This window comes from Limulus polyphemus, unplaced genomic scaffold (genome assembly GCF_000517525.1).
Source record: "Limulus polyphemus unplaced genomic scaffold, Limulus_polyphemus-2.1.2 Scaffold22, whole genome shotgun sequence".
In the NCBI taxonomy this organism is placed as follows: domain Eukaryota; kingdom Metazoa; phylum Arthropoda; class Merostomata; order Xiphosura; family Limulidae; genus Limulus; species Limulus polyphemus.
This window is the reverse complement of record NW_013665632.1, coordinates 1,754,219-1,769,703: the sequence shown is the minus strand read 5'-3', so window position 1 is coordinate 1,769,703 and position 15,485 is coordinate 1,754,219. Positions and strand designations below refer to the sequence as shown.

Sequence of the window (15,485 nt, the reverse complement as noted above, 5' to 3'; positions counted from 1 at the left end):
ATCACATTGCACATGTCATACAAAGCAAGTTCTCTTGAACAATGACCTTCCACTACCGCATTGCACATGTCATACAAAGCAAGTTCTCTTGAACAATGACCTGACACTACCGCATTTCACATGTCATACAAAGCAAGTTCTCTTGAACAATGACCTGACATTATCACATTGCAGATGTCATACAAAGCAAGTTCTCTTGAACAATGACCTGACACTACCACATTGCACGTCATACAAAGCAAGTTCTCCTGAACAATGACCTGACACTACCGCATTGCACATGTCATACAAAGCAAGTTCTCCTGAACAATGACCTGACATTACCACATTGCACATGTCATACAAATATCTTTGATCTGTACTAAGATCATCAGGATGGTCACTTTTCGGTAATGGCTTTGTAAGTTCGACTGAAACAAAGTTTACTAAAGGCAGTGATTCACGGATCGTCATTTTCTTTCCAAGAGGACCAGAAAAAGCAGACGGTCTTAGAGCTCCTCCGACAAGATGCGTAATTAGATGAGGTAGGGGTAACTTATTGGCATGTAACAAACAAATTAACCAATCTAAGTGAAATTCAAGAAATCACATAACACCAACTGTTTTTTACAGTATTGACGTATGTGCCGTCACAGCCTACAGCGGCTAAATGATCAGATGAAATTTTATTATTAAACCACTGAATGATAGAATTTTTTTATACCTTCTGATGTTCTGGAAGAAGGAGAAATGTGATCCAGGAAAATTGATTCAGGTTCACTGACCAAAGTTATGTGCTGTTCCATGACTATACGTTTATAATGTTTTTGCACATTTTTAATGACAATCATCAAAGTAGATAGATTTAATACAATTTGATTCATCAGAAGTCAATAATGTTTCTCAATATTTTTTTTTATTCACGTTGTATCTTGTTTTTATCCTCAATTTTAGCATTGTCATTTTCTTGAATAATGCCCATATTTTCCAAAACAGCTGAGGTAAGGGCTGCAGCAGCTCTACCTGAAATACAGTATCTGTCAGCTTCTCTCACTGCCGTTGGAAGTGGTGTCCTCATTTGTTTATTTATTTTAGGACTTTGGGATTTCGATGTAGAAAGTGCAGTAATAGCAAAATAATCCAAACAAGTCATTGATTAACTATTTCACTTGATGGAGAGATGATACACTTTTTTTTCAAACTTTGGTTTACTTGCAGCAGTTGAAGATATAATTGGGGGAGTTTCATGCTGCATAAGATTAATTCTTATAATAAAAGGCAACTATTGCACACCCTGCTGATTAGCAATTATAAAATAATATTCTTGACTAAGTAACTTTGATGCGCCCTCTTGTGCAGTGGTTTTTGGGTTTCTCTTTTCTAAATTATAAAGTTTTCTGGTTACAATGACTGAGGTAATAATTGCATTCAAAAATTGTTTTCTTGGTAATTTTTTTTTCAGTAATTAATGCATACATTATTTTAAGACTATTGTAGTTGTTAAAAAGAAAAACATTCAGATGAGGAAATAACTTGATTTTCTGATATTTTGATTTATCACACTTAAGTTTTTAAATACTGTGGTTTTTCTAATGCTGAATTACTTCTTTTAGATGCTTGATTTGTCAGTTTTAGAGGAGGTTCTGCGGATGGTTTTAGAAATCCTTAATTCCTGTTTAACACACCAGTTAGGACACAACCCCAATCTCATATATACACTTCTTTATAAACGTCATGTCTTTGAAGCTTTTCGCACTCATCCAACTTTTCAGGATATAATACAGAACCTGGAAACGGTAAGAAATATTGCTTTGTATCAGTCATGTTGTTTTAGAAATATTCCTGTATAATACAGATAACAAAAAAGTTTTTACAACTAGTAATTTTCATATATACATATATGTATATATATGTAGACAGTACTAATACCATAAGTTATATCAAAAGTATGTAGTTGATAAAATCAGCACTCTATAGAAAATAAAAAGCAAAACTGAGATGTGTAGTATGTATTATTGATTTGTCATGGAAGGGGTTTGCTATGTAATTATTACAGAACTATCAAGGTAAGGGTTTATTGTTCCAAATACCATCATTTTGTAATAATTTTAAAGAATGGGGGTTGGGAATCATAGAAATATAGGGTAGTTTCTATATATATACTACAAGGTTATTTTAACATCTGTATTTTATGTCACAATATTATGAGTAACTTCCTTCCCACATCTGATCTACACCCTATTTAGTGAAATCCTATGTAATCGGTTTTTTGGGTTTTGCAATCAGCTTTTGTTAAGAATTAGCATGTAGCATGATTAGTGAAGTTTCTGGGAGTCTTGTAGTATCTTCAGTGAATCAATCAAGAGTCTGGTACTAGAGAAACAACTGCATAGTTAGGCTCGAGTCTGGTATTGTTTGGGAAAGTGAAAATAAAAGTGACTAATAAACCATTTATTCAAATTGAAGCATGGAATATTCATCATTGTTTTAATTGGACCAGTGTAACAATATGGTGTCAGAAGTGGGATCTTTCAACTTTGTTTTTTTTTTCAAATTTAAGAAAGGAGAGACTATTTGAAGTATTTCATCATGGCTACACTCAAGGATCAAGCACCTAGCATGCAGACTAGAGCAATGAAAGATATAGGATTTGGAAAAGAAGATTCACCAGCATGGTTGATTCAATTAATGCAGCAGATTAGTGAAAGCTAGATCAACAGACTGTGAATGTGAATGAGCTAATGCAAAGGGTTAATTAAATAATAGATAGACAGGCAGTAATAGCAAATCAGCAAATAAAAGGGTTTACTCAACAGGTGAATTTCCAACCAAAAATAATGATGGTTCAAATCAGTAAGAAGGCTGATCAAGAATATCAAATGCTTGAATTTTTGAAAACTGTCATGCAAGAATAAAACACTAATTCAGAAAAAGCATTAGTACAACAGGCACAAGAGCAGAGTAAAGACCTAGAATAACAAACCAGCAGCAGACTGAAGTCTAACATCAGCTAGGTGAGAGAATAGACAGGCAGAAAAATTAAATACAAAAAATTTGGAATTTGAGAAGAGGAAGTACACACATCCAGAGACACTGTATGGATTCAAAAACAAACAGTATTTCAGCATTCTCCAGCCCATTCATATCACCCATGAAATAAAGAACAGCCCTTACAGGACACTTCTGGACTCTGCCCTTTTGCACAACTTTTCCATCTCTGGGATTAGAGTAGAACACAATTGCAAAAATGACCTCAAGAGTGTGATGGATCAGTTCCTTGGGAAGCATATTTCACTTTATTCTAGTCGTTGGATAGAGATAATGGTTGTTCAGAAGAACAAAGTGTGATCCAGCTTGCAAACAGCTTGAAGGTAACAAGATGAGCAGTCTTGGGTCATCTACCAGTTCATCATCAGCAGGATTACAATTCTCTGACTAGAGCTTTAGAGCACAGGTTTGGTCTATACACCAAGTGGAGGCATATCGAGCAAAATTCAGGATGAGGTTAAACAAACTTGACCCCAAAATTTCCAAGAAGCTTTAGCACATACAGTGGAAGTTGAAGTAAGTATGGTGTCAAGGGTAAGTTACTGCCAACAAAACAGAATGGTTCATGGTAACAAAAGGAAGAATTTTGCAGGAAGGCAAACTAGAAACCAGGAAGCATGGAAGAAATGTGTAGATGATTTTGAAAAAAATATAAAAGTGATGGCCCAGAACAGTTATGGAAAAAATGGACTGTAGTCAACTAGAGGTAAAGAAAATCAGTCATCTGGAACAGTAAGATTGGAAAATGCAACTAGAAATAAAAAAATATTGAGTTTTATAACTGTGGGAGAAAGGGTATTACAAGAATGAATGTTGATCCAAGAAGAAGATAGATGTTCCAAAGAGAGGGCAGCAGCAGTTAAACTATTGAGAACTGACCTTGTGGAGCCTAAATCAGCCAATGTTAAATAAACCCTACCTATGAAGAGTGGAAAAAAAGAGACATCTGTTTATGGTATATAGATAGCAGAATGGAATCAAGTGTTAGATTATTATAGATACAGAATGTAATCAGACATTACTACAATCAAAACTCTTGGGTCACAGACTGTGAAGAGAAACTTAGTGGAGTAACTGGACACTCAATACCATTGAATGATCCTGAAGACGTTAATGTAAAGATATATGCAGAACGTCTATACTGCAGATACAGAAAATAATTGTCACTTAGGATTTGATTTTCTGATTAACAATTTGTGCAAGCATAACTTTGAAAAGTTGGCACTGGAAATGTTTGGGAAGAAAATGTCATCCAGGTTATTGAAGTAGTTTATTTTTATTGAAGCAAGAACAGTTTATTTCAAGGGCTAAGGTAAGAGTAAATAGAGCTTACACCATTTCTCCTGAGTTTGAGATTTATTGTGCCACCAATGGTTCTGGATTCATGGAACTTGCAGTTATGGAGAGACATTGTGATGCAAAATTGCCAAATGGAGTATTGGGTGGATGCACATACTATGGTGCCACCCAACAAACAATATTTTCCTATAGTTGTAGCAAATTTCTTAATCAGTGCTCAAAATTTGAAGTGTGGGCAAAGAATTGAACAGTGGGAACTGATAGGAATTGTTGAGCCCTCACCAAAACAACAGAAATGTTGGTCAGCTGAGACACTAAAATTAACTGGAGACCTCCCAATGCATTAGCAGAACTTGTATGAGCAAAGTTGTATGTAATTGACATCAATAAAGCCACAAGAATTGACTTAGAGCCATTATTTTCTCCAAAGGACAAAATGATCTTGACAGTACTTACATTATAGAATGTCGAAATGATATTGGTTACAAACTCCCTATTAAGCAACCATTATAATGGCTTCCCTTGTAAAAAGAAAGGAAGCTGGAAAGATTGTCCAGGACTGATTGAGAAGTCACAAAATCCATGGTCTTCAAATTTTTTCATGATCAGAATGAAAGATAGATCCACCCAATTATGTTTTAATTGCTATAATGTTAATGAGATTACAGTGAAGGATTCACACACCCTTTTTCAAGGACTAATGGAGCTTTGGATGCTTTGTTTGGTACCAAGTGTTTTCTACCTTAAATCTGTACTCAGGCTACCATCAAGCTGCAGAGCGACTGGGATGGTCCTTATAAAATCACACAGCAGCTTTCAGATTTGACCTGAGGCTAATATTAGAGAAGCAACTTGATTGTGTAGCCTTAAAACTTCATAATTAGGCTTGAAAGGTCACTGCATAGTTAGGCCTGAATCTGATGTTTTTGAAAAAATGAAATATTTTATACAAGTGGCTTATAAACTAGTTAGTAAATCAATACACAGACTGTTTGGAATATATATGTGTGTGTGTGTGTGTGTGTGTGTGTGTGTGTGTGTGTACTATTTATTGTTGATTGTGGTGATGAATATAATAAAAAACATTTCTTTATAGTTTCTCTTATCACTGTCCATGTTTCAAATAAGGTAATTCTGATTGTTGAACAATGTCTTAGCTGCACATTTTCTATATAACAGAAATCTAATGGAGAATATAAAAATGTTTGTGTCTACTGTTTACTTTTCATGCTGTATTGTGCCATTCCATTTTATAAGTTTTTTCCAAAAACGTTTTTAAGGAAATTAATCATTTAATAAGGAGATTTCATGACAGAAAAATGAGAGCTGAATACAAAATATGATTAAAAGAAATTCTTGTTTTTTTCCTTTTTGACTTAGATAAGAAACTTTCTTATCAACCTTTTTGTAAAAAAGTGAAAGTAGTTTAATCATTAATTTGTATCATGAAATGATGCCTAAACTTAATGCAATGAGTCAATAATTTGTATCTATCTATTTTTAGGTTTCTTTCATAAAGACTTTGAACTTAATCTCTCTCTGACTTGCTCTGTACCTTGTTTGGAAGACAGTATGAACCTTGCCTACTTTGTGTTTTTGTTGTTTTTAACAAATGGTCTTTGTTGATTAAAACATTCATATCTTGTAGTGAAAGCCTTTTTGAAGTGGCAGCTTTACTTCTAAAATATCAAGTACGGTGTTGTTTTTTTTTAGTTATGCCTCAGCTTATATAAGCATTGTGATTGTTTCCAACTCTCACTTTATTAAGTTATTGAATTTGTTTTTCAGTCTTACACCCATAGACTCGCAAATCTTCCTACTGGTAAAAAGGAAGAGAAAAATCATTCATTACCTCTGCCACCGAAGGTGGACGAAGGTTATGTTTTCACTTCTTTATGTGTGTGTGTTTGTCAGCAAGATTTCTTGAAAATGGCTGAATGGATTTGGACTATGATTCAACTTAGAAGTGATTAGTTTTTGGAGGCTCAAGGTCAGAGAAAGATCATGAAAATCAAAAAAATCCTATTTGTTTACATGGGGACTGATTTTTCACACTGTTTTTGTTCTATAACTCAGTAACAAATTATTGGATTTTGACAAAACTTGATGGGCATGTAGAATATTATTCCTTATTGTTCTGCCAAAAATGGTTCATGTCCGTTGATAACGGCAGACATACGGACACATTTTTGTATTTTTTGAGAGCCGAATATGATCAATGCTGTGTGATAGAGGTATGCACTCTAGTGAGTGCCCTTCTAGTTAACAATTGATTTTAAAAGGTATAATAAATAACTTCAATGGAACATTTGTCTTTTTTGACATACCCATGTGTCACACAAACATTTAAGTAAATTTCTAGTGACAGTTTGCGTATAAAGCTCAACCATTCTGAAATGTTTAGGGTTTTGCTCAGATTTGATCATTTTGATTTCACCATAATCAAGCTAATTCTTTGCATTTCAGTTTTTTGTATATTTGTTTTTAAATTAGGCCTAAAAAAGTCTTCTCACATTAAAAAGTTATAAGGGTCAAGATGTTTTGAGATGTGGTATCGTCCATAAAATAAACTGTTTTTTTACTTGTAAAATAATAGACCACAGGATGTCAAAGCCTATCATATTACAAAAAAAAGAAATTGTTTTCAAGCACACATCCAGGAAAAAAAACTTATTTAAGAAAGCCATTTGGTATCAAACCTGACAAAGAGCAGATGCTCTACATGTTCTTGTTAAATAAAATAACAGGATTTTCTTTCCTATATATGTGTTCAAAACATTCTTTTATTACATTATATAATGATTTCTGCTGGTATACTACTTTATGAAATTTAGTGTTTGTAAAGCACATCAGTCTTCAGTTATACATTAAAAGTCTTAACCCTAGCATTTCCAGTGGCCAATTTTTTAATTACATTTTTCTAAACAATTATGCACCACATTTTTTGTGGGTCTTTGACTTTGTTCATTACAGGGGTCGAACAACACAAGTCACGTACAAATTTCTGAACAAAAATGCTATGAATATTGCATAGAAAATGTGTGATTTCAATCAGTTCTTTATACTGAGTATTTTTAATGGACAACATTTACCTAATATGGTGCAATATGTGGGCTGCACTGGTAATGAATAGTATAGAAATAGGTTGGTGGTTTCAGATAGACACCTACTTGTGGTGCTTCCTGTCCAAATCAAGAATTTTCAGTTTTATGGTGTCTTACCTTTTGAAAGTTAATTTATATGTTTATGTGAAAAAATGTTTTGTAGCATTTTTCAATGTATTCTTTGGTATTTAAGTCTCTTTGATCAATAGTGCCAAATGGTGGCCAAAACTTGATTAGGTCATGGCATATTTAATTCTAGTGATTGTTAGACTTGGCTGCAGTATTTCATCAAGGTTTATATATGGGCCCAGTCAGTTTCCATGTATGGTAGGTAAACTTTTAACCTGGGGTGCATAATTATCTTAGTACATGATAGTTTCTGTTATGTGTGTGATACCATGCTGTTAGTCACTTATTTGTTTTTAATTTAGTGTTTCTCGGTTTTTGAAATTACAAATGTTTATATCTTGTGGGTACCTCTAATACCAAACAATAATTAATGGCATCAAGATTTGTATAAAATTTTGTGGTGTAAATTTTCAAACTTCTACAAGTATTGCTGAATGATACTGAACAAGTATGTCAATAATGTCTTTTATAAAATTTTACATTCCTAGCTGGACATTGTAATGTAATATTATAAATGTTACAGATCGTTTAAAAAATTTGTTTGTAAAAGTTCTTCAGAAATATTCAGTTTTATGAAGATGCCAAAATATTCTCATCTATGAAGCTATATCAGCATCTTTACATTACCAAAAGTATAAACAACATGAATATCTGTCTTTTTATTTTTTTTTTTTGAAGACTGATTTTAAAAGTAATATAATGATTGTTTTGGGTTATTCTTGACCATGTAAAATCCCTTGGCCAGACAATATATTACACATCATATCATGATAATTGCTTCCATTTTTATATTTATGATGTATGGAAAATGAAAATTGTATTGAGAAATTTAAACTGATTTTTTTTATTCAAGAACTACGTTTAAGATATAAACCTATTTGACATTGTAAGAACATTTCATTTGAGTAAAAAGCCAGTATAACATTTGGTGCCATTTTGTGAAATAATAATGAGAGGATGGAGACAGGGGAATTAAAAAATATATAATATATTACAATATATGTATAATGATATGTTCCTTTTTTTGTTTTTTCAAAATTGTTTCTTGTATTGAAATAATTTTAAGCAGATTGATAAAAGTAGCATTTTAACACTTGAGTGAGCAACATTAACCAAGTTGTTTACTTGATTATTTAACAGGTCCTGACCTATTTCTCAGCTAGACTTGATGCAGTAGATGCAAACTTGACTGTCTCTGAAGTTTATGAGGTTATTCAAGAGGCTTCTTTACAGTGGCCTAGAGATAAGCTAAAGGTCAGTAACATTTTCTTGTTTTGCTTATATCAAGTTGAGACATTCTTAAAATCACTTAGACATACACCCAAAATTAATTGGTTATGTGTTCTAAGTTTCATTTCAGTATTAGATGTGACTTAATGTATAACTAGCTTATATATCCCATAATGGAACTTAGTATGTTCTTAAGTAGCAGAATCACCTACATAATGAAACATCGGATATCATTCAACTTGCGTATAAACTGAGCACTGTGTTCACTGTAGAACCTAGGTTTTGTAGTATGAAGACAGTACTGTAGTGATATTTAGGGCATTCTTCCTACATTACTTGTCCAAATAGTTTAATTGTGGATGGCTGAGCTCTAAAGTGTTGAGTATTTTTTTGCCTAAAACAATATGTATTAGTATGAGTATCTGGTAGAATATATATATCTAACCTACATAAAAGCCAGTGTGTTTCACATCACGCTTGATTTCTTAAATAGAAGGAATCATAAAAGCCAAAATGCATTTATCCAGGTAGAATAGTTCGATTACTGTCTGCCCATTACAATTTTAGTGATGTGTGTGTGTGTTGTAAAACCTTGTAAGAGTAGTGAATGTTGGTATAATAAGAGTAAAGACATAGTGTGGGATCACCTCGCCTAAAGCCAAGTGCATAAAATTTATCATCAAAGTAAAAATATCAATTCAATTTTATACATAAATTGTTTCTGTTATTTACAGCTATTTTCTGTTATATCACTAACACTTTATTATAATAAAAACAAACCACTTTAATCAGTGGAGACTATAAATTAAGAAATCCACAAATATTTTTCCAGTTTTGTTTTCTATACATTTCATTTTACACTTTCAGTACATAGACTAACAACAATATTAGGTTATAATTTTGTTATACTTTTTGCTAAGCAGCACGAAATAAAAGCTGTTGTTGGATTGCAGTGTTACCAAAATTCACTGTCTTTTCTACGTATTAGAAGTTATTCATCTAACTGATTTTTACCAATGATTATTCTATGAATATGCCACAAATTCATTTCATGAATGATCTTAGTTTTGATTGGCTTACAAAAGAATTTACCAATGTTTGACTGCCTCGACTGCACTTTTCTGCCTCTTTGATGGTCAAGCTTGATTTTACAGAATTTATTTATTTCAGTCAGCTGTGAGATGTGAGGCTAGGGTATATTATGGGATGGGTGTGGTAGTACTTGCCCCATCACCTTTGATGGGCTATATAGTAGCTTGTGTGTGTGTATGTGTATACATATATATATATATATATATAATAGCCAAATGTCTGTCTCTCATGCTCTGTATCACCTAAATGGTTAATAGCAGGAAAAAAAAATTATATGTCAAAATGCTTCAAGAGTACATTAAACGAAAATTATTCATTTTTTGCTATTCCTAAAATTTCATATCAATATTAACAGCGATCTGTCAGTCTGAGAGAAACTTATTAAGAACAAAAATGTTTTTCTTTATGTGAGGGAATTTCACGAAAGAATGGGACTTCCTCTGTCAACTGATTGACAGAAATGTTTCAAAGATAAGAGCATGAACAGAAAAAATGTATAAAGAAAAGAACATGTTTCGGTATATATTTGTTCTTTGGTTTATATATATACATATATATATAATTTTTTTTTTTTTCATGTTTTTATTATATACATGCATGATTTTATTGTACCATGTCAGATAAATTAAATTGAATATCTTCCCTTTGACACTTCTTATAGAAATGACAACTCTCAAAAAAAGTGCTCATTTTGGTAGCAGTCTTTTCTTGAGCTCAGTAAAATGACAAGAAACTGTGGCATCCAGCAGAAAAAAATCCCCACAGCTACTTAGTGAACCTGACTGCTCTATTGTGCTGGATGCACCCATTGCATTGGAACCCAAACATGTTTGCCAACAATACATTGCAGTCAGTCTCGTTTGCTTAAAAAACAAATGCAGTACAATTTTTCCTGTTGAAATAACACATGAAGATGGTTGTAAACAGCCCTTTAGACAATCAAACTGCATATGTGCTGTAATCCAAGGCATTGGGTTGACTGCACACTTTTTATTTATTCATTACTATTTTTAAGAAATATACCATTGAATGGTTTCATTGGGCATCTTCTAGTAATACTATATTTATTCAGTTATATATATCTCATAAAGTTAAGAAAAGAATATGATTATTTTTCATTTATTACACTTTTTGTAATTTTTGTGTCATTTGTGATTCACAGCTAAATAAGATAGCATGGTTTCTACATTGTCTTTCTTTAATCTAGTAGTATACATATTGTATATTGAACAGTATTTCATTGTAAAAAATACCATATTGAAATTCCAGAAATTCCCGGAGCTGAAGTTTAAGTATGTAGAAGAAGAACAGCCTGAAGAGTTCTTCATCCCATATGTTTGGTCTTTAGTGTACCATTATTCTGACTTGTATTGGAATACGCACAATATAATATTGTTCAACCCACACAAGGGTACTTGAAAGAAGATTTGTACACATGTCCTTCAGAATGTAGGTTTGGTTCAGATTGTTGGCCATGTTGTATGTTGTACAGAAGTCTAAAGATTTAAAGATAACACACAAATTTGCCTCAGCATTTGTGCATATGCGTTTGTATGTGTGAATAACTAGAAATGCTTATCACCAAAGTGTTTGTGTGAAAAAATTGTATACCTTGTAATTCTAAATTCTTTCTGATTTCAGCTTTAACATACAATGTGTGTATCAAAACTAGGCTGGTTACTATTGCCGTAAAGACATATATATGAAAATTTGTTATAGTTCTAGAATAGGAAAGTGTAATAAATCAGAATTTAATATACAGATTTTTTATAACATTTTATAGAAGGAATAGTGAGAGATAAAACAGGATTAACCCTTAAATGACCAAAAATTGACATGTTACGGATAATATTAACTGCAGGAATAATGCAAGGGTTACACTAAACTGTAATTATCAAGAATAGATATTTAGTGAAAAGAATTAGATAAACTGTAACAAATAAGGATATTTTAGGAACATTATTAATGAGAAGTGTTGGGTTTAACCAAACAAGGATGACACAAGCTGAAAGAATTGTGAAGATGTTAAGATAATTGAGACAAGCTAGTGAAAAGAATTAGATAAACTGTAACAAATAAGAATATTTTAGGAACATTATTAATGAAAAGTGTTGGGTTTAACCAGATAAGGATGACAGAAGCTGAAAGAATTGTGAAGATGTTGAGATAACTGAGATAAGCTAGTAATTGAAGGGGTTGCTAGTGTAAAATAGGAGATTAAAAGATACGACTACTAGCAGTTACCTTAAAGCAATAGACTGCAGTAATTATAGAAGGACACACTTCTTTTTCCTTTCCATCAGGAAGAAAGTTGTTGTTGTACAGAATACATAAGCAATGTGTGACCACTACATCATGTATTTCTGTCAGTTTCACAGTTAGTCTTTTAATTAACTTTCTTATTACACCACTGTTGTAGAGTTCTGAATTTTGCTGTGGTTTATATGGAAACAAATCCTAATTATAAATGATTATATTTTGTTTTGTGATCTGTTCTTTCAAGTGGTGTTGTAAAAAAATAAATGTGTGTGTGTGTGTATTTGATTACGCTAATATATATAAAGATTGCATTTATAATTTTTTGTTACAGATAAAAATATGCTAAAAAGTAAGTGGAAATGGTTTGTAAAAACTATAATTAGTGAATCAACATATAATTTTAAAAAGTGCTATTTTTTTGTATAACTCTGACATTCTTGAAATAATCTTCCTGAATAAGCATAAAAAAATTTTAAATGTATCATTGACCCAAACAGTTTCCTTATTTTACTAATTGATATGAATGATCCAGATATGGTTTTACATGACTGCTGTTGTAATTGATGTTTTTTTAATTATAAATTGCTGGTTATGAAAGAAACAAGGATAATAGGAGTAATATGGAATGAAACATTTTTTTTAAACAAACAAAATTGCTTAGAAATCAATGTGCAAGTTATTTGTTCTTTAAAGTTTATGTTTTGTAGTTGTGTATGATATATGTAGAAAGGTAATAGACTGAAATTATACTGTGTTTCAACTTGCAGTTCTTGTAAAGCATCAGACCTTGTAAGGTTACACCACATTACCCCAACCATAATTATTCTTGTATCTATGTTTTTAAAATCCTTCCCAAAGCTGACAGCACATCTAATATGGAGTATTCTTACAGATTGTAAAATGAAATTGAACCACTACAGAGTGAAGACACTTTCCTTTCATTTTCTGACCTCTTTACGGAAACATTAAAAACATAGTTTACAGCAGTTCTGATTGTTTTCAGAGTTTTAAAAATTTTCTTAAAACTTTAAAGACTTCTTATTTGAATTGCAGCACCTGATCAGCAATTCATGAAGTTTTAATCGTTTACTTTAATTACAAATACTTCTATCTCTGTATTAATAGTCATTACTTGGTAATGTGCAATATTCTTGAATAAAATTAGAATATTTAACTCGCTAAGTTGTAAACTGTTGTACTTCATGAATTAAGATGTCTGTAACATGAAATTCAGAATAAAATTTTTATCATTATTCTACAGTTTATTTATTAAATTTCATAAATTTCTAACATGTTTTATTACGTTTATCATAATTGTTCCATCTGATTGAGGTATCCAGAGAGAGACTTAATTAACGACTTGTAATGAAGGCTTGGAAATATAAAAATTATTTTCTTTTTTTAAAATCTAGTCTTTAGTAATGACCGAATATTATTTGTATGCCCAGAGTATGAAATGAGGAAAAATTGTCAGCTAAACAAAAAGCTTAAATTAAATTGTTTTTTGAAATAAAATGTGTGCACATTAAAATAAAACTAAGATAAATGCAATCACTTTAACGGAGATAGTAAGATAATTAAAGCAGTGTAACAGATTGGGCTTTCTTTGCTATGCCAAGGCTTATATTTTAAATTTTGGCTATATAAGTGACCATCAATAAAAGACTTGATAAGAGTATAATATTTAGGATTATAAACATTACAAAGCAATAGTTTTAACATACTATTTCCTAACAAGTAACAATAACAGCCTCCACTATTTAATTTTAAAATTTCCTGAAACTAATTTATAGGGCAAAAGGTCTTAATGCTGCTGAAGAAAACTTCAGAATTAATTTTTTTGCTCCAAAGGAATGACTGTCTTATTTCATGTTCCAACGATCAAGAAACCAGTAATATTGGATATGGTCAGATTTTGTTTTATAATTTATGTAGTTAATTCCTGAGAAGGTTTGCATAGAAAATAGTTTATAAAAATATTCTTGCATTATTTATGATGTAATGTTATTAAAAGGAGGATGCCACGTTTTCACTAGCTAACATTTTCTTCTTTGGAATTCGTGTAAAATGAGAAGTTTTTATAATAAATTGATCTTTTCCTGATTTCTGCATTTTTTTTTCTCATCGTGTAACTGGTGTTTTGTTCTTCGTAACAGAATACTTAACTTTAGAGATATTTTGATGAAGAACGGGATTGAATATTTATGGAACATTACTGTTAATTAATTGTTCTTTAAAGAAGTATTTATTACATGGAACTAGATAACCATTTACTAGGTTATCCATATTAGCTAGCAACAGGCCTAGTTTAATTTGTTGCAACGATGTATCGTTTTTTGGCTAAAGTAATAGTAGATTTGCTTTAAGAGTTACTATTTATACGCCAAAAGCCAAAGGAGTATGGGAAAATACTAGAATGGTGAAGAAAAAGACCCTCTGCAGTTTTTGTTTTGTTTTTAATAATACTGGATTTCTTCATTTAATTTTCCTTCACGACCAAACAAAATCAGAGAAACTGCCACTATTTAGTTATATATATATATATATATATATGCATATAATTTTATAATTCAGAAAGGAAAGTTACACCAGAGAAAAAGTTATTTTTATCAAACTCGAAAATTTGTTTTTATGAAAGACACAAACTAACCGTAAGTGCGCTTTCGCTTGAACCCCCTCCCACCAACACGAATAGCACAGCGGTAAGTCTGAAGGCTTGTAGCGCTAGAAACCGGGTTTTGATATCCGTGGTGGGCACAGCACAGATTGCCCATTGTGTAGCTTTCTGCTTAACTACGAACAAACACATGAAAAAGGAAAACATTACACGTTTTTGATAATGAATTATAAACCTTTCGTTAATGTTTACTTACTATTCTAGTAAGCTTGGTTAGATATCCTGATGTTTTTGAGTGCAAAATATGTTCTTGGAGAACCTTGGATATCGGGGACTATGCTTGTTCTTTAGTAATTTGCCATTACTGGAAAAGGTTTAGTGTTTATAACTAGCTATTACACAATGAGTTTGATCAACGAGAAAAATGGTGTATCATTTGATGTAACACTGATTAATTATATGCTTATTCTCCTAGAGTATATTGTGCATAACGTTCAGTAGGATGTTACATGTACTGTATAGTTTGTGTGTGCATATATATATATATATATATATATAACCAAAACATACACATTTACACTTGTGGATACATCTACTAAAATACGAGAACGTTTCTTTATTATTTTCTACCTGTTTCGTGGCTTCAAAGGTCACTTATTCCTCAGGAAATAGAAAGAGGGTTTTTTCACCATTTAATTTTGTACTAGCTGACCAGTTCAATACATGGG

General features: G+C 31.7%; 1 protein-coding gene across 1 annotated transcript in view; it reads left to right on the top strand.

Annotated features, from left to right (window-relative positions):
- LOC106458391 (dymeclin-like) overlaps positions 1-13,405 on the top strand; it is a 51,318-nt gene extending 37,913 nt beyond the window's left edge. Inside the window, exons 6-9 of the mRNA XM_013917903.2 lie at positions 367-511; positions 1,593-1,775; positions 8,700-8,813; positions 11,151-13,405. Coding sequence (XP_013773357.1) covers positions 367-511; positions 1,593-1,775; positions 8,700-8,813; positions 11,151-11,300 — 592 coding nt within the window. The 3' untranslated portion in view covers positions 11,301-13,405. The remainder of the gene's footprint in view (positions 1-366; positions 512-1,592; positions 1,776-8,699; positions 8,814-11,150) is intronic.
- Positions 13,406-15,485: the final 2,080 nt, after the last annotated feature.